General features: G+C 42.2%; 1 protein-coding gene across 1 annotated transcript in view; it reads left to right on the top strand.

Moving 5' to 3' along the window:
• The first annotated feature begins 20070 nt into the window (after window positions 1-20070).
• grm5b (glutamate receptor, metabotropic 5b) overlaps window positions 20071-26791 on the top strand; it is a 700030-nt gene continuing 693309 nt past the window's right edge. Inside the window, exon 1 of the mRNA XM_041199276.1 lies at window positions 20071-20749. Coding sequence (XP_041055210.1) covers window positions 20071-20749 — 679 coding nt within the window. The remainder of the gene's footprint in view (window positions 20750-26791) is intronic.

Raw genomic sequence — 26791 nt, 5'->3', positions numbered from 1 at the left:
ATTTTTCCAAGAATGTTTGCTGTTTGCCACGATGTAGATGTGTTTGCCAAGCCAAGAAAGTAAATATTTGCTGTTGGAAGATGTTGTGTGTAATTCGGTAGGTCTCATAAAAAGGTTCTGAGTCTCGTATTGTTTAACAGTGTTTATTAACTACTGGTAACTATATACATAAATATAGTTCTAAGCTAGGAATCAACTACATGTTTGCCTTTACCCACGTCTCTGTCCAGTACAAGAATGTCCCCTAGACTCAGACCATGTGTTCCTTTACAATAGAATGTGGGCAGTACTGTAGCCGATCCACATTAATCTTTTCTATGCCAGACCTTTATACTACACCTCCCCAAGTCTTTATCAACAGATTTACAATGCATTCCTGTTTATCCAACATATTTTCATTATTTATATGAAGTCTCTGTGTTTACAGGTTCAGGTTGTCTGGGGGCTTTATAATTCTTCCAAATATTGTCTTTGTAACAGACAGAAGAGTGGTAGACCCTGTTGCAATCGGTAAATCTTGATGAATAGGAGGTTGCTTTGGATGTGATTGTTCTGTGTTTGGTTGCCATCTTCAATTTCTCTCCAATGAATAGTGGGAGGATTATCTCGAGGGATAAGGAGAAGGCTCCTCCTTTTCCTTCTGACTGTATTGGCCAGAGTATCTCCAAGGTATGACTGTGGCTAGTCATCGTTTTTCTGGACAATAATGCCCTCTTTATGAAGGTCCTTAAATCCAGACTCTGTTGTCCTTGTATAAATGTGGCAGGTTTCTGGTGCGATACTTTTTGTTGCAGGTGGAAGCCTGTTTCTGCCGATAAGATAGCTCGCTGTCCTGGATGTTTTGATAATCTTTGGCTGCCAACCCTGGTATTAGTTTCTTTGGCAGGATTGGGATTTGTCTGTGGAGTTTTCTGCCCATCAAGAGTTCAGATGAAGCTAAGCCACATTGTCATGGGATGGATCTGTAGGTTAACAGTGCTCTTGGGAAGGCATTGTTCTTCCTCAGGAGAGCTTTTATGGTGTGGACCCTTCTCTCTGCCTCCCTGTTAGATTGGGGGTTTCTTGGGCCATTATCTAGCACTATCTGGCCCAGGATGCAATGGCTCACGAACATCTCCTTCAACACACTTGTCACCACCTCTGTGACTGTCATGTACAATTACTTCAGCTCAATCCATCAGGAGATGTAGTACACCACAATGAGGAAGGATCTGCCATTGAAGGTGAATAAATCAATGCCCAACTGCTCCCATGGCCTGGTTGGGAACTGTGTGGGGGTAAGGGGCTCCCTCTGGTGCTGCTTGTGCAACAAATACCTGGCAGTTCCCTGCGATGTTCTCAATTGCCTTGAAATTCTTGGTCACCACATTGCAGATTGAGCCTGTGTCCTGCATTTGGTAATGCCCAGTCCCTGGTGTATTTTTAGAGCATCTCTGTGCCAGAAGGGAGACTGGAATGACCAGTTGCTCATTTTATACCAGCAGATCGTCGGCGACAGTAAAGTGCTTCTGCTGTTTAAACCAAGTCTTCATGCTACTACTGCTCAGACTCTGCTGTGGCTACCCTTGTTGGCAGTGACCTGGATGTGGGCACACTCCTCATATTGTATTTGTTCCTGGTGGATTTGTTGGAGGTTTCTGTGGTAGCCGGCAGGTGACTCCTCACCAGCTGGGAGTACAATTCAAGCCCCTTGATCAGGTTGACATTATATTGTGTTGGAAGGTCCACTGTTGCCCAGGAAAGTGTGCCCGCCAATGTTTGCTATTTTTCCTGAACATATAACATCTCATATGTAAACCTCATGGGATGCAGACAGAACCTCTGGGTTTTAGGGGGCATCTTTGCCAGCTCCTTATCATCTAGCAGTGAGACCAGTGGCTTATGGTCTGTTTCAATGGTGACCTTTCGGCCAATAATGTAGTGTGAAAACTTCTCACCTACCCATGAGACTGCAAGAGCTCCTTTTTCGATCATGGCTCATCTTGTTTTTGCGTATGACCGCCCTCTGGATGTGTAATACATTGGCCGGTGACATCCATTCAGTTATTCCTGGAATAAGGCTGCTCCAAGGCTTGTGGCAAGGCATCCATTGCTATGGCGGTGGGCAGGGATGGGTCATAGTGGGCCAGGATGGTGATTGTGAGCAGCATGGCTTTGATGCAACGAAATATTTGCTTTTGGTACTTGTCCCAGCTCCATGCCTGGTCTTTCTTGAGAAGGTGCTGCAGGGTTTCTGTGCCCTGTGCCAGATTGGGTAAACATTTTGCCAACAGGTTCACCATACCCAGGAATCTCTGGAAGTCCAGAATGGAGGTTGTGGTTGGGAACTCGCTGATAGCTTTTTTTTCCCTGTGATGCCTTTATTGCTGATGATGTGTCCTAAGAACTGAATAGGGGTCTTGGAGAATTCACATTTCTCATTCATTGGAGAAGATTCTTCGTGACAGGATTTACTACCATTTGGAAGCAAATGGGCGTATTAGTGAGAGGCAGCATGGGGCTTTTGAAGGGGAGGTTGTGTCTCACTAACTTGATCGAGTTTTTCGAGGGAGTGACAAAGATGATCGACGATGGAAGGATCAGAGGTGAGCTGGCAGGATGGATACAGAATTGGCTTGGTCATAGAAGACAGAGGGTAGCAGTGGAAGGGTGCTTTTCTGAATGGAGAGCTGTGACTAGTGGTGTTCTGCAGGGATCAGTGCTGGGACCTTTGCTGTTGTAGTATACATAAATGATTTGGAGGAAAATGTAACTGGGCTAATTAGTAAGTTTGCAGACGACATTAAGGTTGGAGGAGTTGCAGATAGTGAAGAGGATTGTCAAAGGATACAACGGGATATAGATCGGTTGGAGACTTGGGCGGAGAAATGGCAGATGGAGTTTAATCTGGACAAATGCGAGGTAATGCATTTTGGAAGGTCTATTACAGGTAGGAATTATACAGTAAATGGCAGAACCCTTAAGTGCATCAACGGGCAGAGGATCTGGGTGTACAAGTCCACAGGTCACTGAAAGTGGCAACGCAGATGGATAAGGTAGTCAGGAAGGCATATGGCATGCTTGCCTTCATCGGCAGGGGTATTGAGTATAAAAGCTGGAAAGTCATGCTGCAGCTGTATAGAACCTTGGTTAGGTCACACTTGGAATATTGCGTGCAATTCTGGTCACCACATTACCAGAAGGATATGGAGGCGTTGGAGGGGGTGCAGAGGAGGTTTACCAGGATGTTGCCTGGTCTGGAGGTTATTAGCAATGAGGAGAGGTTGGAGAAACTTGGATTGTTCTCACTAGAGTAACGGAGATTGAGGGGCAACTTGATAGAAGTTTACAAAATTATGAATGCCAAGGACAGAGTGGATAGTCAGAAGCTTTTTCCCAGGGTGGAAGAGTCAATTACTAGGGGACATATATTTAAGATGAGAGGAGAAAACTTTAGAGGAGATGTGTGGGGTAAGTTTTTTATGCATAGGGCAGTGAGTGTCTGGAATTCGCTGCCAGAGGAGGTGGTGGAAGCAGGTACGATAGTGGTGTTTAAGAGGCAGCTTGACAAATACATGAATAGGATGGGAATAGAGGGATACGGATCCTGGAAGTGCAAAATGTTTTAGTTTGACAGGCAATATGAACGGCGCAGGCTTGGAGGGCTGAGGGGCCTGTTCCTGTGCTGTACTTTTCTTTGTCCTTTGTTCAGTGTCAGCCCTGCTCCCTACATGCATTCTAGGACTGCTGTGAGCCTTTTGTCATGTTCTTGCACTGTTGTGCCATGGACCAAAGTATCTTCCTTATGGCAGACGACATCCTCTAGGCCCTGCAAAATGACTGACATCATGCGTTGAAACATTTCCGGTGCAGAGGTGATTCTGAATGGTCAGCAGTTGAGGCAGAGTCTGCCAAAGGGGTGATGAGCAAGGTCAGCAACCTGGACGTTTCATCGAATGCAAGTTGCCAAAAACCGCTGTTAGCATCGAGCTTTGGAAACATTGTGCTTTTAGAGAGTTTGGTCAGGCTGTTGCCCGCCAAGCACATTGTGTGGTCTTCTCTCACCACGGCTTTATTGAGCTGTGTCAAGTCGATACAGATATTGGTTTTGGGACCGGGATCATGGCAGGACATCATTTGGTTGGCTGAGTGACGGGGGAGATGACACCCATTTTTGTCATCTCATCCAGTTGTTGCTGCGCTTGTTTCATGAGTGGATGGAGTATTTTCTGTGGCATGAACAGGCAAATGGGCTTAGCATTCTAACTCACTGTAATCCTGTATGCGGTCCTTAGTCACTCCAATCTGGTAAAGAGTTTCGGGAACTCCTTTTTAAATTTGGAACCAGGCCCTTGCTGGTTGACCTCGTCAATTTTCTGTAGGGGGTTAAGGTCGACATAGGCTTTTCAGTTTAAAAGGGAACATTCTTATTTGCAGACAATGAACATGGTTTCTTGTATTCTTTTGTCTTTGTACCTGAGTGTCACCTCCAGAGTACTTTTCACCAGGAGTTGGTTGCTGCCTGCTCCATATAGCCGTGTTGTGGTAGCATCAGCCATGGTCAGCTGCCATGGTTCCTTATCCGACAGGGCCTTAACACTGGCTCCCGTATCCAATTTAAAGTTTATGAGATGACCATTGGCCAAGATGTCTGCATTCAGAGTGAAAATCTCTGATATTTGATCTCACCCAAAAAGCATGGGTGTGTTTCTTCTCAGAGTGATACCTCAGCCTTGTGAATTGTCTTGTGATCATCTGTGATCAGCTTTGCATAGCTTTCTGAAGTATCCTATGTGGTTGCAATTAAAGCACTGTGTTGAGACTGCCAGACATTGATCGTGCCTATGTGGGCTCTTAGCTCCACAGTCGCCCTCCCTCTAGTAGTCAGTTAATGTATTGCTTCTCTTGGCCTGCAGTAACCCTGCTCCTCTGCTGTTTTATTAGCTGGAGAGTGGTTGTTGCTCTGCACCTGGCTTTCATTCACTCCTTAAAATGGATCTGTGCTGTAAATGGATTTCAGATTGCCCAATCTGATTGGCTTTTTCTAGGGTAAAATCTTTCTTAGCTTGAAGCATGTCTGAGAGTGCCTCATCCACCACTCCAACAACAATTCTGTCTTTGATTATCTCTGATTATTGGTCACCGTAGTCACAGCCTTCAGCCATTCTGTACAACTCATTAATGAAGGAGTCAACAAGTTCTCCTGGCTGCTGGACATATTGGTTAAATGTTACTCATCCAATGACCTTGTTACTGCTCAAGTTAAAATGTATCAAATGATTTTAAAACTTCATCAAATCTTGCTGAGGATTCGTTGATTCCTTGTCTAGCTATTATATCATCGGCTATTGGACTTATCGAATAAAGCAGCGTGTTAACCTGTTCAACTTCTGTCATTTTGTCTAGACCTGAAGCAATTATGTATCCAAGGAATCTCTTTCTCCAACATCCACAATTACTGGCCTGGGCTTGGATGAGTCCCAACAGGTCTGGTAATGTAAATTGTTGACCCATGGTCATTTAAAATTTAAGTGTGCATATCTTTAAATGTTGTAAGGAACTCCAAGACAGTGCTGCCGCATGCTTCTTCCCAATGACCATTCCTGCGCTTGTTGGTTTTGGTGGGCTGCCGCAGGAATGGCCATTATGATTTCTGTGTTTTAAATTTTTCAGCGGCAACTCCCTGTTTTGAACTTACTGTGTCTTCCACACACTATTTAAGTATTTTCCAGTATTGAAACCATCAATTCCCAGCTTTTGCTGAGCTTTTAACTGTTGAGTATTATTTTTTAAATTTCTCAATTGGACCAAGCTTGGCCACCAGATGTTTAGGTGCCATTTGGGATTATGGCTCTTCAGGTGCATTTTAAAATGTTAATTCTGACTGCTGCTAACTTAAAAGTTTTTAAAAACTCATTCTGGCCAACAATTTAAGTATTTTAGCTCACGCCTGCTATGCTGTCTGATTCTGCACTGTTTGGGTATTGAACTTGGACTTCCATAGGATTCAATGGCATCTTCTTCTGCAGTGTAGAGTTTTATTTCTGTCTTCTGCTTCCAATCCTGCTTTGGAGCTTTTCTCCAGTGATGTTCTGCACCTTCAGCTTCTGGTGCTTGTCATCAGGTCAGAATGCTGCTTTTTCAATCCTCCAAGTTTCAAATTTCCTTTCCAGCTTCTGTGAGGTTCTGGTAGCTGCCACCATGATGTAAGATGTTGTGTGTAGTTTGGTAGGTCTCAAAAAGAGGTTCTGACTCTTGTATAGTTTAACAGTAAGTGTTTATTAACTACTAGTAATTACATACATATATATATTATAAATTCAAAGCTGGGAGCTCTCTCCATGTTTACCTCTACACACGTCTCTGTCCAGTGCAACACTGCCCTCTTGACTTGTGTCATGTGTTCCTTTACATCAGAATGTGGGCGGTACTGTACCCAATCCCATGTTCACCCTTTCTATGCCAGATCCTTATACTACACTTGCAATAAAAACTAGACTGTAAGTCATATCTCAATAATTAATGGTTGTTCTAATTCAACCAAAAAATTATGTATAATGGCTTGTCCTCATTCTGTGAATAAAATTGCGCAAATAAATTGGTGCCAGAGAGTAACAGACATATACATGTTTTTCATGACCTATCCTCTAAAGGAGTTACAGATCTAGATGAGCAACTCACCAGATAATACACAATTGCCAAATTTTCATTAGGCCCAGGATCTTACTTTTTATAAAATAACAAGGGCTCCTGTTCTGTCTTCATATTGGTTGTCTTAAGAATCGTTTCTTTCTGGTACCATTGATTTTCTATGGAGCCAATCTGGTGAAGCATTTTCAATGTATGAGGTGCTGCAACAGCTTCACATAAGTTTTGGTATAGTTGGCAGGTATTGGATATCTATTTATTGTTATGGTTTTAACTTGTGATTGCTTCTTGTATCTAAGTACATTGTTTGCTGCATTCCATTTAAATGCAGCAGCACTTCACTGGGACAAATGAGACAGGGGAGTGGTTACCTTCCAAGATAGGGATTTCAGAATCAATGCCATTTGGGTTAGAAGCTTTTCTATGATAGTTTTAATCCTTAAAACCCTACCTTTCTACTTAACAAGAATTATGAAATTTATTTTCCACAAAGTAGATCATCAATTATCCTTTTTACAGAAGGTTGATGAATAATAGTTTTACTGTAAATAAAATAGCCAAAACAGATTAAATCCAAGTTCCAAATTAGGTGGTAAATTTGCTGTGTGAAAGTTTCATCTTAGTTTTGTTATGCTGTAAAAATCTGATTTTTCTCACTATCCCTGTTAAAAATCTGGAAATTATTACACACTGAGGGAAAAAAAGCTTGGACAATTTCATACCACTGTAATAATAATTTCCTATTAAAAATCAATTATAACTCATGAAAATATACTGTTTTATTACATATTTATATATTTATTATAAATTATATGTTTTATTATATAATATTTATAAAAGGAACCAATGACAGTATGTAAAATGTTTTTTGAGGTGGCAACTTTAGGTATCTTCTGTAGAATTGCTTGACTTTCATTCCTAATTGGATTGTGATTTTCTCACATAAGCATGCATAGTATGTGTTTGTGTGTGTGTGTGCGCCATCAGACAAATTTATATCCACAAGCTTCATTTTCATCATGTAATTCCACCCACAGAAGAACCCATTACCCTTTAAACTATTTCCAAACGTAAGAATCTATGGTCCCAATCTTCCAGGAGCAGGAATCATCATTGGATCGCCACTCCGCTCTGCCTTGACTTGATGTTGCTCCACATTTCTTCTATGACCTTCCAAGTCTGGCTTTCCAGAAATGGGAAGCACAGCAACCCTCAGAGAATTCCGTTGCAGTAGTGTAGAGTGCAGGTGGGGTGGGGGGAAGACAGGACACTCCCTCTTTGTACAGTACTAGCTAGGTCCAGTTTGAATCTTAGTGAATGGGTGAGTGGATAAATGAGTGAATAGGTAGGTTGGTAGTGAGGTGGGTGAGGTAAATTGGTAAGTACATAGGGTTGGTGAAATAAGTGGGTAAGTGGATAGGTGGGTGAGGTGGCAAGTGGGTGATGTGGCAGGTGGGTGAAGTGGTAGGTGGTAGGGTGGCAGGTGGGTGAGCTGCTGGTGAGTAGGATGGTAGGGGAGTGAGATGGTAATTGGGTAGGTGGGTGGGTGAGTAGTAGGTGGGTAAGGTGTAAGGTAGGTGAGATAGTAGTAGGTGAGGCTGTAGGTGCATAGGGTGGTAGGTGCTGGTGGTGGTAGATTGATGAGGTAGTAATTTGGTGAGATGGTGGGTCAGTAGGGTGGAAAGTGAGTGAGGTGGTAGATGGGTGAGGTGGCAGCCGGATGAGGTGGCATGTGGGTGAGGTAGTAGGTGTGCAAGGTGACAGATGGATGAGATGCTAGGTGGGTCAGGGGAATGGTTCGGGGTGGGAGTGTGGTTCGGTAGGGGGTAGTAGGGTCAAGTCGGGTGATAGTTGGGGGATCAGTATGACTGATTGGTGATCAGTTGTGTAGTTACCCAGACGCCCTCGTCCTTCTAGGTGGTACAGGTTGCAAGTTTGGAAAGCGCTGTTGAAAGTGCTTTGGTGAGGTGCATCTTTTAGAGGATAAACACTGCTTCCACAGTGCATTGATGGTGGAGGGTGTGATGTTGAAATTGGTGGATAGGGTGCCAATCAAGCAGGCTGCTTTGTCCTGGACAGTGTCAAGCTTCTTGAATGTTGCTGGAGCTGCACTCATCCAGGTTAGTGGGGAGTACTCCATCATTCTCCTGACTTGTGCCTTGTAGATGGTGAACAGGCCTTGGGGAGTCAGGAGGTGAGTTACTTGCTACAGAATTCCTAGCTTCTGACCTGCTCTTCAGCCACAGTACTTATTTGGCTGGTTCAGTACAGTTTCTGATCAATGGTAACCCCCAGGGTGTTGATAGTGGGGTATTCTGCTATGGTAATGCCATTGAATGTCGAGAGGCGATGGTTAGATTCTCTCTAGTTGGAGATGGTCATTGCCTGGCACTTGGGTGGTGCGAATGTTACTTGTCTCTTATCAGTCCAAGTCCGGATATTGTCCAGGTCTTGCGGCATGTGGTCAAGGACTGCTTTAGTATCTGAGGAGTCACAAATGATGCTGAACATTGAGCAATCATCAGTAAACATCCCCATTTCTGATCTTTGATGGAAAGGTCATTGATGAAGCAGCTGAAGATGGTTGAACCTAGGACACTACCCTGAGGAACTCTTGCAGTGATGTCTTGGGACTGAGATGACTGACCTCGACCAACCATAATCACCTTCCTTTGTGCTAGGTATGACCCCAAACAGTGGAGAGTTTTCCTCCTAACTCCAGTTTTGCTAGGGCTCCATGATACCACACTCTGTCAAATGCTGCCTTGATGTCATAGGCAATCACTCTCACCTCACCTCTTGAATTCAGCTCCTTTGTGCATTTTTGTACCAAAAGTGTAATGAGGTCAGGAGCTGAATGGCCAAGTCAGAATCCAAACTGGGCGCCAGTGAGCAGGTTATCAAGGAGTAAGTGCCACTTGATAGTACTGTCAGTGACACCTTCCATCACTTTGCTGATGATTAAGAGTTGACAAATGGAGAAGTAATTGGCCAGGTTGGAATGTCCTGCTTTTTGTGTACAGGACATACCTGGGCAATTTTCCACATTGCCGGGTAGATGCAATGTTGCAGCAGTATTGGAACAGCTTGACTCGGGCCGTGGCTATTCCTGGAGCACAAGACTTCAATACTGCTGCCGGAATGTTGTCAGGGCCCGTTGCCTTTGCAGTATCTAGTGCCTTCTGCCATTTCATGTGGAGTGTATCTAATCGGCTGAAGACTGGCATCTGTGATGCTGGGGACCTCTGGAGGAGGCCAAGATGGATCACCTACTTGACACTTTTGCCTGAAGATGGTTGAAGACACTTGAGCCTTATCTTTTGAACTAATGTGCGCCCCCCCCATCATTGCAGATGGGGATATTTGTGGATTCTCCTCCTCCGGTGAGTTCTGTAATTGTCCACCACCATTCAGGAGTGGATGTGACAGGTCTGCAGAGCTTAGATCTGATCTATTGGTTGTGGAATTGCTTAGCTCTATCACTTGCTGCTTATGCTGTTTGGCATGCAAGTATTCCTGTGTTGTCGCTTCACCAGGTTGACACCTCATTTTAAGGTATGCCTGATTCTGCTCCTGGCATGCCCTCCTGTACTCTTCATTGAACCAGCGTTTATCCCAGGCTTGATAGTAACGATAGAGTGGAGGATATGCCAAGTCATGAGGTTACAGATTGTGGTCGAGTACAATTCTGCTGCTGCTGATGGCCCACAGTGCCTCATGGATGTCTAGTCTTGAGTTGCTAGATCTGTTTGAAATCTATCCTATTTAGCACAGTGGTAGTGCCACACAACATGATGTAGGGTATCCTCAATGTGAAGATGGGACTTCATCTCCACTGTAGTCATTCCTACCAATACTGTCATGGACAGATGCATCTGTGATAGGCAGGTTGGTGAAGATGAGGTCAAGTAGGATTTTCCCTCTTGTAGGTTATTTCACCACCTGCCTCAGACTCAGGGTAGCCATTTTGTCCTTTAGGACTCAGCCAGCTCGGTCAGTAGTGCTGCCAACAAGCTGCTCCTGGTGAGGGGCCTTCTTTGTACCAATGCCCACTTGCACTTTCCCAGCAGCTAGCTGTAGCACACAGAAGCATGCCTAGATCAAGGACAGATGTAAGGTACTGAGATAATTTTCACTAGAGCAGATAAGGCTAAGAGGCAAGTTAATGGAGTTTTTATTTAATTATGAAGATGTTGTTCAGATGCATAAGAAAACACAATTTCCTCTGGGGAACGTGTGACAAAAGGTTATCCATTTAAAATGATCACTGAAAATAAGGGGTAGAGTTGAAAGAGTTGAAAGCTCTTCTATAAGGAGTGGTTCAAATGGAAACCATGGTATCTTTTAATGGAACATCTGATAAATATTTGACATAGAGGAAATTTTAAAAATGGAGTTTAGTTTTAGATTGTCCTAGCAGAGGCAACAAACAGTGGGCTGAATGGTGTTCTCCTGTGTTATAAATTTCTATAGTTCTGTAGTGTTCACAATGTTTCTTAACATGCACATGTTTATCAAGTACATTTTTCCAGAATCAGTTCCACACACACATTGGTTAAGAGGTGCAAATTGTAAAAGTGATGATATGTTTGCAGTTATCATTCGTTATTTGTGGCACAAGTTGTAAGGAGCTTGCCTTGTGCAATATGCAGAAGGACGGCACGCTTTCAATCTCTCCCCCTACCCCTCCCCTCCACAAACCTTTCGTTAAAGCCAAACAATCCCTCTGACACATACCAGTTATTATTACCCCTGTTTTTTTTTTAAATTCTCTCTCCCGTTCTCGTTCCGTGGTAATCTGGTCGCATGGTCACAACATCAGAACATTCCGAAAGGTCATCCTAATCTACATCGTTTCTTTTCATGGTTGCTCTCTCGCTCCTAATTCACTCCGTTTCACACAGTCAACACCAAACATTCAACCCCCTTCTTATTTGGCACACGCAATCCTCTTCACGCAATCTGCAAACCTCAACAGCAGCGCGTTAACTCTCTCCCCATTCAGTCAAAGGCAACACCAACTCGAGGAAGATCCACACTTTCCAACATGTTGGATTCCCTCACAATGTTGATTTCTTAACAACAAACCAATCTAGTTAATTGATTGTACGCGCGTAATAACGTGTTTATTATAACTCAGCAATTGCATTCGCTATAAATGGAACAATTTGAACACGATCTTTGCTGCTGCATTTATTGGTTGCCATGGTGAAAATTGGTTAGTCCTAATCCAAGAGCTCGCAATCTTCACACGATCTGCTGGGTCGGCCAGATTTACCCGGAGGGATCACCTTTAGGAAACCGGTATGTTATTTCAAGATTTTGTTTATGTTTGATATTGTTGTCTGCAACACTCATTCATTCATCGCTTTTAAAAAAAGAGTCACGCACTTTTTGTTTATTTCAAAGATTGAGAATATGAAATTCATTGTGAAATTACAAGATGAAACCGGCAATCTGTTATATTGTGGTCAGTGTGACAACCCCCGGTGTCTGTGCCCAGTTTGTAAGGTGCATACCTCTGGTGAGAAGTGTCAGCCCAGATGGATGGACATTTTCAGAAATTATCTCCACGCCGCAGATCACAGCTCGCACCCAATGGTCCCGCTCCCCAGCTTCCCATTGCTTCCAGTACATGGGTACATGTTTCAATCGCTGCAGCTTGTCAGTCACCAGCTTTCGAAGGGCACTTTGTGACACACATTTCCACAATGATCGCACGGAATTGTCATCGGCGACCATTATTTCGTGAAGAAAGTGCTTGGAAATTCGGAATTGTAGCCGTTCATTGATGACAGCTTGTTCTCCTTGTTCACACTCAGCCTCACTCACCATTTAAAGGGCTTGTTTAAATGGCTCCGGCGTCTGTTCCCAATCCGATGGAGGAATATGGTTGTTACCACAGAATGGCATTCAGCGCAGAACCAATAGCGACAATAGGTTTGTTAGTTATCCTAAGCAATTATTGCCTACAGATATGAAAGTTTGTATTTCAATATTGCAAAGAATATTCTCGTCTCGACATTCCTAACATTTATACCGAATCCGCTGCGATGACCTGGCGATAGTACCGGACTTCCTAACAATACTATTCTAGCGCATTAACATCTTGCCAAGCACAGCATAAGATAGCGGAGTGAACGGTCACCTTGTATTAGGAACATGGACCGAGTGAGATAAGCAGCATCACATTGTAGCTCCATCTTTAGTGGTTTATAATCTGCATTCAGTTCATCATTTAATCGAGATTCCACAAGACTTTTAAAAAATATCACAGATAATGCTGTAAACGTTTATCAGGTCAGGCAGCATGTGTGGAGACAGAAAGATAGAGTGATACCTGCAACGGTAATTTCCCGCCTTTCTCCATAGATGCTGTCTAACCTGCTAAGGGGTTCCAGCATTTTCTGTTTGTTCAGATTTCCAGCATCTGCAGCATTCTTTCCCCCAGCAAACCTCTCCTATTTCATTCGAACACAACTGTATTTCTAATGAATTAAATCGAAAATGAGGGAATGCGTATTTGTGTGCAAGACTGCGCGCTGGGACGTGTCTGCGCTCTTTGTCCGCACATCCTGTGTGCATCCAGCACTCTATGTATGTACCTATCTACGTTTGGCCTCCTTGTGCGTGTAAGTGTGTGCACACCTGTCTCTGAACTACAATATCTTTATCTATGAATCAGGTTCGGTGTAGCTGCGGATGTCTGCTTCTTTCCGTTTCTATATGTCTCCGTGTTTGCCCGTGTGTGCATGTCTGCTCTGTGTCTGCCCGAGCATCTGTGTGAGAGAGGCATCGTCTGCTTCTGCGTGTCTGCCAGTGTTTATGTAATCTGTCTTTTTGTCTGTATGTCTCTTTCTGGTTAGTGTATGTGTGTGTGTGTGTGTATTTATGTGTACATATGTATGTGTGTATATAAACCTGTTGTCATCTGCCCAACCTGTACTCATCTTTCCCTCAACTCCATGTCTGAACCCCTTCCAACAGGTTTCCATCCTGTCACAACACAAACAGCCCTTTTCAAAGTCACAAATGATATCCCATGTGTCTGTGGCCATACTTGACTATCTCTCCACTCCCTTCCTGACCTGCTTGCAGACTTCAACGTGGCTGATCACACTATGCTTCCCCAAGACCACTCCATCATCCAGCTGGGTGAGGCTGCCCTCACTGAGTTCTATTCTTATCCATACAGTCAGAGTCAGAGAATCATCTGCAATTGCTTCTCTTTCTGCTCCTGTTCCCTCTGGAATCTGCTAAGAATCTTCCTTTGCATACTCCTATTTCTCATCTACATGTCTCTCAGAGACACCATTGGAAAACTCATAAGGTTCCACTGATACATTGATGACCCCAAGCTCTATGTCACCATGAAATTTCAAACCCTAACCTGTCTGTTACTCTGCTTCTCCAACATCCAATTCAGACATGCAAAAAATTCCTCCAACTAAATACTGGGAATACCAAACCCATTGTCTTTGGTCCCAACTACAAACTGTTTTCCCAATTCACCAAATCCAATCCTCTCCCTAGCAAATGCCAGAGGCTGAATCATACTGTATGCAACCTTAGAGTCGTATTTGACCCTGATGAGCTCCCAACCACATATCCACCCCATTGCCAAGGCAGCCTACTTCCATCTCTATAACACCGTGCATCCTCAAACCCGCCTCAACTAAAAATTTCCTCCATACCTCTTGACTATTTCATTGCTTCCCTGGCTGGCCACTCATCTTTCACCCGCCATAAAATTGAACTTATCTAAAACTCGTGTGCCAGTTTTCTAACTCACATGAAGTACCAGGCATTCATCTACCCTGTGTTCACCGGCTAGCATTGGCATCTCAATTTAAAAATTCTCATCCTTGTTTTCAATTCCTTCCATGGCCTCACCACTCCTTATCTCTGCAATCTCCTCTACCCCGAAAGCCTACAAAATCTCTGGGTTCCTCCAAATCTAGCGCTCCGCCCTTTCAGGTTTTAATTGCTCTGTCATTATTGGCTATGCCTTCGGCTCCCACCCTTCCCCCGCCCAAAAAATATGCTTTATTCATAAAACATTGCAAAGTGCATTCCAGAACATTTCAAATTTAATATTTCAGTAAGTGTGTAGAATTCAACTTTTATCCACATAGCATGTTCCATACTGAGTCCATCAATACAATTGCAATACTCTTGACATTTACTTTCCATGTCAGGTAAACAGCCTGCCTGAGCCCTAAGCTTCTCCACCCCTGTATCTTTCTCCTGCACTTTATGACACTCCTTAAAAACTACCTCTTTGACCAACTGTTTGGTCATTTATCCTAATAACTCCTTATGTTGGCCGATGTTTAATAACTCTCCTGTGAAGTGCCTTGGGATGTTTCGTATGTTAAAGGCACTCCATAAATTCCAGTTGCTATGTATGTATGTGTGCATTTTATATGCCTACGTCTGCCCCCATCTGGGTATTGTGCACTTCGTAGCATCAGCTACATTTGCCCCATGTAATGAAATGGGTGAGGGTTGTTGATTTGTACATTTCCATACAGCAGGTTACAGGAATAATGACCAGTAATTAAATGGAAAATTGAAGCCAGAACTTAAACAACAATTAAGCATTTGCAATCTTGGACTATTTTTTACTCTTACCTATTTACTTGCTATTTAAATAAGAGGTAGAGTCAAATCATTTAGTAATCAAAGAAGACAAGTTTCTTGTTTTGTTTCTGTAGACTTACAAAACGGCATTTGTTTACCAAGGCGGATATTCCACCAGAGAATTTGATAGGTTCTGAATAGTTAGTAATTTCACCAAGGAAAATGCTTACTATAGCTATTAATTATGCTAAAAGTCAAATAATTAATTCATTTTTAATAAATGCCTTTTTGTAACCAGAAGTTATGAGAGCAAATGCATTTGTTTACAAAGTAGTACCAACAAGCAAAGATATCTGTCATTTCTCAATTAGGATCGACTAAGTATTCTAAACTCGAGGGGAATATGTTGTAAACCTGCAGGCAGATGTGCTGCCGAATATTCGAAAAAGATTGGTATCATGTGGGATTCAGTTTTCTAATGTGAACGCTCGTTAAGTAATTCCTATACGTCAACATGACATTTTTAACACATTGGGTATAAACAGATCGATACCAATGGAAGGATATCACGTTAATGGAAGTAGATGAATAAATAAGTAGAAGTGATTTCTTCTGTAAATCAGAGGAATACATTCGGACTTAGGATCTATGGCGCAACTGGAATAACTCTCAGTGTCCAGTAGGGCACATCGATAAACATCTCTGGGCGGCATCATTACATCGTTTTATCAATCAAGACGAATCGCATCAAACTCTGTCTGAAACAAATAGTCAACATTAGAATCCAGAGTATAATCTGCGCGTGTCCCCGCTGTTTTGACTCCGTGAAGATCCCAATTGCAGTAAAAATCGAAAAGATTTTTTTGTCAGATTAATTTGAATCAAGTCAGTTCCTTACGAGAAGGCCCGTTTTGAACAGAGCCCCAGACATTGCCTTGTACGCTTTAAAACACCAAAAAAAAGTTAGTCAATAGCGATATGTCCCGTTTACACGGACCTTGAAGCAGGGACCTTGGGATTCTCTATGTTCTCGACTAATCTTCGTGGCACAAATGCAGCCTTTAGTTTAGAAGACTCTGCAGAGGGGGAACCGAGGAAATTGCAGCTGCCGACTCTGTAAATAGATTACACAGTATCTTAGCGCATTTTAATGTAATTTTAATCACGCGTTGTTATTGTTTTAATTCGGTATAGCAAGAGTTCTAAAGAATCAAAATCAGCAAGGTAAGGAGGTATTTCAGCGCCCTAGAATTACTTATCTTGTGCCTTTAATTGGATATATTGTGAAATATATCTTAAAGGTCACACAGGGAAGAGAGAAATTAGTTCTGTAGGTTACAACGTGACAGATGCAACAGCCTCACATTAACTAGTGGGTTATGTGGGTCTGCATTAAGCGATCACTTGACACAAACCAAGAATGAGATGTATGATGAGCATAGCACACTATGTGTGTTACAAGCCCGTTGGATTTATTTAGAGAACAGAAACTGGATTCAATTTTAAAACAGAAAGGGGATGTTAGTGTAAACTGTTTAGTAAATCTGCCAAATCAGATGCCATTGCTATCATAGACAAGCTGTTTTCTATATAGTAAACATTTTAGAAATCATAATTCTAACGTGTAATTATTTTTTGTGTTTTATGAACATCCTACACGTCCCTTATCTTGGTAACCTAAAGAATAATACAAAAGGCCCTCATTTTTGCATTATAAAGTGCCTGTGGACGACCCCCGCGTCTTGGTGCTGGTAATGTGGTGCTGGCGCCTTTGTTGAGGGTCGAGGTTAGAGAGTTGTTATAACGGTTAACCACAGTTTTAAAATAGTTATTATTTGGAAGTTCATTCGGATTATTTGTATATTTAGAGGTTATTTAGGATGTCTTATCAGCACGGTCCAACGTCATTGAGCTGAACCGACCGTCAGCTGGAGTGAGAAGATGCGTTATTACTTTATACCATGCTTTACCCTTTAAGTTACCTTCGTTGGATGCTGAAATACATATTGGCATCGGTAGATGGCGCCCAAAGTTTAACATTGGCCCAGTTCTCAACATCATTACAACAGTATTTAATTTCAGCACAATTTTCATAATAAAGGAAAAAAAAGCGAGTTTCTTCTGTTGATTTATTCAAATCGCATGTTTTCATCTACATTAAAACGGAAACCTAATTAAACCAGAAGTTGTTTTTCATGCATGCATAATGCCAATCTCACTTGATAAATGACAAACACGATGTTTGGATGCGATTTTTGAAACCACTCGTTAAATTCAGGATTATTCTGATCCTTGACGCATCCTGCAATTTCCCAAACCTAATCTGTCAGAGGTATCGTGCGTGACGCGGAGACATTTTAACCCCTGCCTTTAATGCCATTGACAGTACGTAAGATTGCAAAGATGATATTAAGGGACAAGGTGCGGATAGTTAGACGACAGCGTGACACGATGGTGACTTGCGGTCTGGTCAGCTCTGAATCGCCTCTGCTCCAGAAGGTACGTGTCTGCAAAGATTGAGCGCTGTGCGCCCTCTCTAACCCCATTCTGAATGTCAACTGCTTCAAAGATCAGTCACGCCGCCAAGCAGCTCATGGGTTTTTTTTAAGCAAGTACCGCCAGATAAGACAGAGAAAGCTTCCCAGCTCCGAGCAAACCGCGGGCAAAACGACCGCCAGAATGTATTTTCCTATCCTTACTTAACGGAAGCGCTATAGGTAGACATGAGGAGATGCCATCACAGGCTATTCCGGCTGCCGGGACACAGAACCTTTGGGTAAATATGAAACGCAGTGTAGTTTACATTAGGCAGACCTCATGTCTGAGAAATCACACATACATGGCAGAATATCAAATTGTGTGTTTGACTTAAACTAAACTGCTTTATATCGTACAAGTGATGTCATTTTAAATGTAACTCATTTAATCAGAGACGACGAGAATGTTAATTCAGTTATTTGCCCCTCTTTAGCCCTTACACATCCAACACCTTCCGGGAACAATTTACCCCCACCCCACCCCCGTCCCTCCATCCACCTTTCACCTCACTTCAGATTATACCAATGTTACATATCTAACTCCGAGCAATTTACAACTAAATGTTCATTGGAAGAAAGCCGACATTTGAAAGACCGCAGCAGGTAGGTTATCTGTCTGGGAGTAATCTGACGAACAGGTATAGGAGTGAGATGTAATGCAGCTCTCTCCGTCTCTTCGTCTGACTGACAGGGAGAGTAGTCTCTCTGGGTTTAGATTCGGAAGGTTTGGGGCGATGGTTTAGGACACAGAGCACAGGGCTATTGAGATATTCATGTCAAAGACAAACCGAGAGGGACCCACGCACACCTTCAGATATTAACGTGGGGGCACCGTGTCTTTATACAATAGCAGCAAAATGTCTTCAGAGACTCTCGAAGCATAACTGTAAGTACCGGAACATCACAATAGTAGCAGGTCAAATGGAATGATGGAGTAAGAGGCAATCTCTTCTCTATTGAAATGAAGGGCAATGGATCACTCGGGCAATCTGCCGTCACCCGTGAGACGTTGCAAATGGTCTGAAGACTCACCGAGAGCACGAGAATGGTACCGTACTGTCATTCCTTCATCAGTACACTTGAACCTTGTCTCTCATGGTAGTCATGGACTGGGATGAAAATTATGAAACGCTTTCAATAAATGAACACGTTATGTACAATATGTAACTGGGTATGAATATATTAATGTATGATTCGTTATGCGTTCGAATCTAACATTTGTGTAGAGTCAAGGCATGTTTTTTAAGGAAGAGAATCTATTTTGGAGAAGGTGTTAGCATGTGAAAGATGTCCCTGGCTGCAATGTATACGGTATTTAACCAAAGCATTGGTTAAATATAATGTGATCAGAATTACAAAAAATAGCGATAGTAATGTGGGTCTGACACAGTGCATAGACCAGGATTAAGCGGAATAGATTTGAACGGTTTTGCTCATGCCCAGAGTTAAACTTAGATCTGCTTTTTAAATATCCGGTGATTTTTTTTTATCGCAGCGGATGTGTATTTATAGGAGTCAACAACAACGAAAACAAAAGATTAACACAAAATTATATTAATCAAAGGCCACAAAAACTTAAATGAATTGGCTAAAAATGAAGCCAATTGTTTATTTTATGTATCGCAATGTTGTTCTTGAGATTGGGTTTATGAAGGTTTGCCCATCCTTTTAGCTTTGTGATGGACTTGAATTGTGATTTGACTCATGGGCAGTTACAACCAAGGACAAATAAATGGAAGAATTAACGTTTCAGATTCGGGATGATTTTCATGTGAGGTTGTTCCATGCGACACGACAGAACATTTATTCAGATCATTTGATTTACCTAATGAAGCAAAAGTGGTAAACACGAGTTCTGAATGTAGATGGATTTTCAATATACAAACCCTTACTTGTACTGCAAAATAATATGGATTAATTTGAAATTACCGTCCTGCAGCGGGACCCACTGCATTAACCACATGAATTATTGTCAAGGCTCGGCGAGAGAAAATCTCTTCGGGCATGGTGGAGATTAAACATTCAGCATTTTTCTTTGGGTAATGTGGCTTTTTGGGATTGGGAACGAAAGTGTGGCAGGAACTGATTACAATTCTCTGTGATATTCTGAATGTTTTTCTTTTCTTAATAATAGGCTTCGAGATCGTGACATCCGTGGAAACCCTCAACAAATGATGACTTGTGTTGGAGAAAGATGAAGTTTGGAAGTTCTTGATTTATCTATACAGTTCATTAGTTAATACTTTCTCACCTTCTTTAAGATCCAAATAGTTTCAATCTTCCATCACAATGCTTTCCTGAACTTCAAGAACACTTGTATAAGATGACTTTCCTACTGTGGTTTATGGTCATATGGACAGTGGGAGATGTTTTCAGGAACTTTCACTTCAGCACTTCTGCTCAGTCGGGTGAGCGAAGGGTGGTTGCTCACCAGCCGGGAGACATCATCATTGGGGCACTGTTCTCAGTCCACCACCAGCCACCTGCCGACAAGGTCCACGAGAGGAAATGCGGCGCCATAAGGGAGCAATATGGCATCCAGAGGGTTGAAGCCATGCTCCACACGCTCGAACGCATCAATGCAGACCAAATGTTGTTACCAAACATAACGTTAGGATGTGAAATTAGGGACTCTTGCTGGCACTCCGCTGTGGCTCTTGAGCAAAGCATCGAGTTTATAAGAGACTCCCTGATCTCCAATGAGGAGGAAGAGGGAATAGTGCGTTGTGTTGATGGAACTACCGTGCCGTTCAGAGCCAAAAAACCAATCGTTGGGGTTATCGGGCCTGGTTCCAGCTCTGTGGCCATTCAAGTGCAGAACCTGCTACAACTCTTCAACATACCTCAGATTGCATATTCTGCCACAAGCATGGACTTAAGTGATAAAACATTGTTTAAATATTTCGTAAGGGTGGTATCATCTGATGCTCGTCAAGCCCGTGCCATGGTTGACATTGTGAAGAGATACAACTGGACCTACATCTCCGCTATACACACTGAAGGTATTTTGCTATTTTTTTCCGAAATAATTTGTTCAGTCTTTAGTTAATCTGCCTTGAACATTTCAATGACTAAAGTAGGCTTAAATTATCCATTAAGACCCTGGCATTGCTACCAAAAGGTTACCACACTGTCTGCCTGCTTAATAATCCTCAATGTGCAAACGCAAAAATAATGTGTGCAAAATAGCTTTTTTCACTTTGAATCTTTGTACTGTTCATTTAATTTGTTTTAACGGAAAGCATTTACAGTATTGAACATCTAATTACTTATGCTTTCCCTTAAGTTTTTGGTTCTTAAGTAGAAAATATTTAGAACTATTGAAAATAAAATTACATATATATATATTCATCTTTAACATATGCTTAAAGCATTTCAGCTTCTTGAACTCAACACATTTTTGTGACATGCAAGAAATACATTTGAAAATTAGTTTTAGTTTAAATTCGATGTTTACATTACTTTGAGTAGTTTGTCTATCACAGGAACTTTGTCTGGAATTGTGCTTCAGTTCTGCAATATTGAGTAGACAAGAATCTACTCTTCTCACAGTAGATTCTAGTTTGCTAACAGTGTGAACTGTAAAATGGTGTTTAGAAGTGAACCTGCAAGTATTAAGACTATGACCTTTGTAATGATGGCTGGGTTCCATGATAACTTTATGCCACAAGGATCCCACAGCTAGTGTATAATAATTATGGCTAAAATGATAGGCTTTTTTAACATTATAAAACCAATTTGAAAGAACTGAAGCCAATAGTACAGGACACCTGCAAAATGAGGAGCAAAATTAAATCAGGAAGGACTGATTAGAAAATCCCAAACTTGAAGTTTTAACATTTGAAATTCAAAGAAGGAAAAAAGGTAGTAAAGAGTTTTTGAACTATTTCTACATTAGCACACTTCTTATCCAGAATGCAAGTGAACTGCAAATGCCTTGTGATTGATACGTTAATCATATAGCAAACCACTTTACAGTGAAATTGAATTTAATGCAACCAAATTTTATTTATTAGGAGCTTTATGAGATGATAAGGCAGATTGACGTTGATGAAAGAGAGAAATCAGCAAGTTTAAATTTTGTTATATTAAGCAGCTAAATTTGAAATTACTTTATCCTTCAAATAGATAAAAAAAAGTAATCCAAAAGCCATTTGATGGTAATAATTTGCTGTATTTACTGTATCTTCAGATTGTGAATGGACCCAAAATCAATTGTCTACTTTGCACAATGATTGTGGTCCTGAAACAGAAACAGCAAATGTTGGAAACACTTAGCAATTCAGGCACAGTATCAGGGGAGAGAAGTGACAAGTTAACATTTTAAGCATGTCCCTTCATTAGAGCTGATTGTGTTTCTGAGCCTGGAGAATAACTTTGACAAACATTTCTGTTTGAAAGTCACTTTATGTGCAGGTAAAGAATGTTGAGCTTTACAACTGATCTGTTATTTAAGCATTTAACAAGGCAAGATTGGTGTGTAGAGTTGCACTCTAATGATGTAGATATCTTTTTTTGAGGAACAGCATCATTCTATGCACATCCATTGTAAACAAATAGGAAAATGTTTAGCAGGCTGTATGAGTTATGTATAAGCAGCCTTCACTATACTGATGTACAGAATGAAGTACTATGATTACTTAAATTCTTACTGCCTTGGGCAAAGTTATTCATCACGACATTCACAGACTTTCACTATTCTTATGACAGGGCCTAGCATACATGCTATTTGGAAGGTAATTACATTTTGTTTATTTGATTAATCATTTGTAGAACCTTTAAAAGTACACAGGTGGCCTATAATTCAACTGGCACAAACAACCCATTCGGAAGGCATTCTTGCCCTGGTAAGATTCAGTCCTGAGAATTCAACATCTAATGGGATTTTGGTCACACAAGCCCAGAGTTTGGAGATGTTAACTTTGAAAAATCTAACATGTTTGTATGACAGTCCTCCATCAACAATCTAAGCTAAAGTGTTAACCAATTTAAAATAAATGGGTTAAAACTTATGTTAAAATGGCAGACAGGGAAATGTCATTTGATTGCATTAAACATGGCATGTTAAGAAAGGCAATAGTGATTTTGAGACGACAGACTAAAGGTATCACACTTGCATCTTCACTATCTCTTCACCTTCAGATTTTCTTGCTCGTCAAAATCAAATGCAGCAGAACCTTATAAAGATCACATCAAACTTTCTACAACTGATTTCTATGTATTTCCCTGCTTCATTAAAGGTAGAGGGGCAGGGAACTTAAACTAAGGTCTAAACTTAATGCAAATCATTTCAAACTTTAAGCAAACTTTAAAGTTATATAATCTAATGATAATACATCTGGAATTTTCAAGGGGATAGTGGAATCTATGTGTTTCCCTCATTATGGTCTCGGTAGAGACCCCAGTAGGAAGTTTGTTTATTTATTTATAGAATCTAAAAACCAAGGTATTTACTAAAAGAATGAAACCACAAGGTTCACAATTTAAATTAAAAGGATTTTACTACACAATAATCAAAGAACATGAATGCTAATAATTACATTCTATCTTAAATAGTCAGTTAGGTATTAATAGTACAATGAACAATTACTTATTCTCTAAACTGAACTTCCTAACTCAAATTTCCTTTCACACCCAGTTGACTTTACAACCCTAAACTCAAGTCAGATATTTATCAAAACTTGGAAGATTGGTCCGAGTACTGTTTCAATATGAGGGCTGAGATTTCTTGGGCCTTCTGCTTACTTCTGGCAAGGTTGTCTCATTAAATCTCCTCCAACTATCCCACGGTTGTAGGCTCTTCATTCAACACAGGTTTCACTAGCATCTTAAGCATAGCCATCTTGGGCCAGAACTCTCCTGATTCACTCTGGAGTCTTGTAACTAAATCTCTCTCTCTCTTTCTCTTTTGAGCATGTCTATCCCTAGAAGTTCAACTCACTCTTAGGAGTCCTTCAGTTAACAAGGGTTTTAAACCTTTTTAGCAAGCACACAGAATTTCAAATGAACTCTGCCTGAAAGTGATGCTTCTTGCTCTGCAGCCAGATTTCGCTAAACACAAAAAAATCTGCTTGAAACAGAGCCGCCCCCACAATTTATTCACCCCTACAATTGGATTCTGGTTGGCCTTATTTTCCCCATTGTTTATCTCCCAGGTACCTTGATCACATGACAATTTAATGGAAACCAGGTGCTTTATCAGAAATCAACTCCCAGAGAGACTTTGGCCTGAGTTTTTTGGATGGAGGGATCTCACTTCTCATCATCCGAGGAGTCGGCGGGGAACACATCCCGGCTGATTCCAAGTGCCCTGCAGCCATTTTACACTCAAATGAGCATTAACTGGCTGCAGGCGGGACTTCTGCCCTTTATTCAGGAGGAAGTACCGCCTTAGAGAGCTGCCAGCCAACCTGATTGGCCAGCAGCCCTCCAGTCCCTACAGCGACAAGAGCTGCAGTGGACTGAAGATGAATTACATGAGAATGCCTTAGGCTAAGTCCAGGCACCGGAGGCCTAGATAAGCTTAAAGGGTCCCAGGGTAGAGGAGGTAAGGAAGGCCTGGAGGGTTGTGAAACGGGTCACTGGGGTCTCGGGGGAGAGCCAGGGTGGGAGGGAGGTCTGGAGGCCACCAGTCCTTGGGGGTGGGGGGGAGCGGGCCCAACTTCAAAAGGAGCCATCTGATGGAGGTGCCCCCTCCATGACCCGCACCGCTTCTCGGCCAAGATCTAAGTCTGTTGATTTTTGGGCTTCGCCCACACAAGGTTAAACCTCCTGCCTGCCTAAAAATTGAAGCTGGGTAAGAAACGACCTAATTGGCCACTTAACGGCTTCAGTTTGGGCAAGGGCAGGCTTCCCATCTGAGGCCTTGCTCGCCTCAGTGTAAAATCCCTGTGTGATCGGAGTGGGCGGGGACCCGGTAGGAATCCCGTTCCTTCAATTTCAAGGTTCACTCCACCCACCTAAAAACCCGTGAGCAGGGGAGTGTAAAATTCAGGCCATGGGCCAGGATTTTTAATTTGGTCAGGCAGGCTCAGTGGGAGCAGGCAGGGGCAGTCACAAAACCGACTGCTGCCCGCGATCTGCTCCGCATCGCGCTTTTACGCGGGTGGGCCAATTAAGGCCCACCCAACGTGCATCATGAGCAGTAGTGACCTGTGCGGGCTCGGGGAGGAGGGAGAGTCTGGCTCAGCACTCTTTCGCATGAGTGCTTTAACCTCCCTGAGGCATGAAGCTGCCTCAGGGTGATTGAAGTGCTTTAAAAAATAATTATTAAACACATTAAAAATTCAGTGAAACATTTGTTTGCCCTGCCCAAGTGCATCATTTGACAATGTCAAAAAAAAGTTTTTATTTAGTTTGTAGTAGCATGAGGAAACCTCATCCCGCTCGTGGTGAGGTTTCCTAGAAAATGTAAAGGCCGCTTGGTCTTTTCGCCTGCCCGCCAACCGTTAGGTTGGATGGGCAGCGTAAATTTGAAGTTAATTAGTTTGTTAATGGCCTTATTAAGCCTTTCAATGATCGGCAGGCATGCAGCCGACTCTGGCTCGTGCCTGCCAAACGAAATATCGCGAGACAGCGCAATGACGTTGGGACGCACGCCCGACATCATCGCGCATCATATTACATTTCGCATGTTGGGCGCGGCCTGAACGCTGAATGTAAAATTCTGCCCAAAGAGTTTTTTTAGCTGCAAAAACAAATGGGCCATCATATTCTGCAGCTCCCCAGTTTTCAAGTCCAGGCATCATATCTGACCAGCTTGTGTCAGTCTCCCAGAAGTGTTCAGAATTGCTTGGGGGTGCTTTATGATTTGAAATTAGCCACACATATTCTTTCTATCAGTGCTGCTGAGTCATAGAGGCATAGAGGTCTACAGCACAGAAAAAGGCCCTTCAGCCTATCGAGTCTGTGCCATTCAAACAAGTACCTAACTATTCTAATCCTATTTTCCAGCACTAGGCCCATAGCTTTGTCTGCCATGGCATTGCAAGTGCATATCCAAATACTTCTTAAGTGTTATGAGGGTATCTGCCTCTACCACCCTTTCAGGCAGTGAGTTCCAGGTTCCCACCACAGTCTGGGTGAAAAGATTCTTCCTCACGTCCCCTCTAAATCTCCTGTGCCTTACCTTAAATCTATGCCCCCTGGTTATTGATCCCTCCTCCAAGGGGAAAAGTTCTTTCTTGTCTATCCTATCTATACCCCTCATAATTTTATATACCTTAATCATGTCCCCCCTCAATCTCCTCTGCTCCAGGGGAAATAACCCCAGTCTATCCAATCTCTCCTCATAACTAAAACTCTCCAGCCCAGGCAACATCCTGGTAAATCTCCTCTGCACTTTCTCTAGTGCAATCACATCCTTCCAGAACTAAACGCAATAGTCTAGTTGTGGCCTAACCAGCATTTTATACAGTTCCAGCATACCCTCCCTGCTCTTATATTCTATGCCTTGGCTAATAAAGGCAAGTATCCCATATGCCTTCTTAACCACCTTATCTACCCATCCCACTACCTCAAGGGACCGAAGGGCATGCACACCAAGGTCCCTCTGATCCTCGGTACTTCCCAGGGTCCTACCATTCATCATGTATTCCCAAGTCTTGTTTGTCCAGCCCAAGTGCATTACCTCACACTTATTGAGTAGTCCAGTAGTCTAATAGTTAATGGCATTTATTTTATAACTGTAAGTTTCAGAATTCAGCAATGTAGTTGACTGTTAACTGTCCTCTGAAATGTTCAGTTCAAGAGCAATTAGGGATGGGCAACAAATGCTGCCTTTGCTAATGACACATGGAAGAATAAAGAAAAAACTTCTAATTACAAAGTGCATATTGATTCATCAGTTCTCACTCAAATCACTGGAAAATCACACACTGTTTCTCTGAAGCATGTGAGTTAATTTAATAAACGTGCCCTTTAAATCCAATAGGTCATTTCTAATACATAAACTGCACCACCTTCTGCTCACTTCGTTCCAATTTTTATATTTAATTCTGTATGTGGCATTCACATTGAGTATTGATACTGGATGGTTCACAGAC

Source organism: Carcharodon carcharias, chromosome 11, assembly GCF_017639515.1.
Source record: "Carcharodon carcharias isolate sCarCar2 chromosome 11, sCarCar2.pri, whole genome shotgun sequence".
Lineage (NCBI taxonomy): Eukaryota > Metazoa > Chordata > Chondrichthyes > Lamniformes > Lamnidae > Carcharodon > Carcharodon carcharias.
The sequence above is the reverse complement of the archived record's forward strand: the minus strand, read 5'-3'. Positions and strand labels throughout refer to the sequence as shown.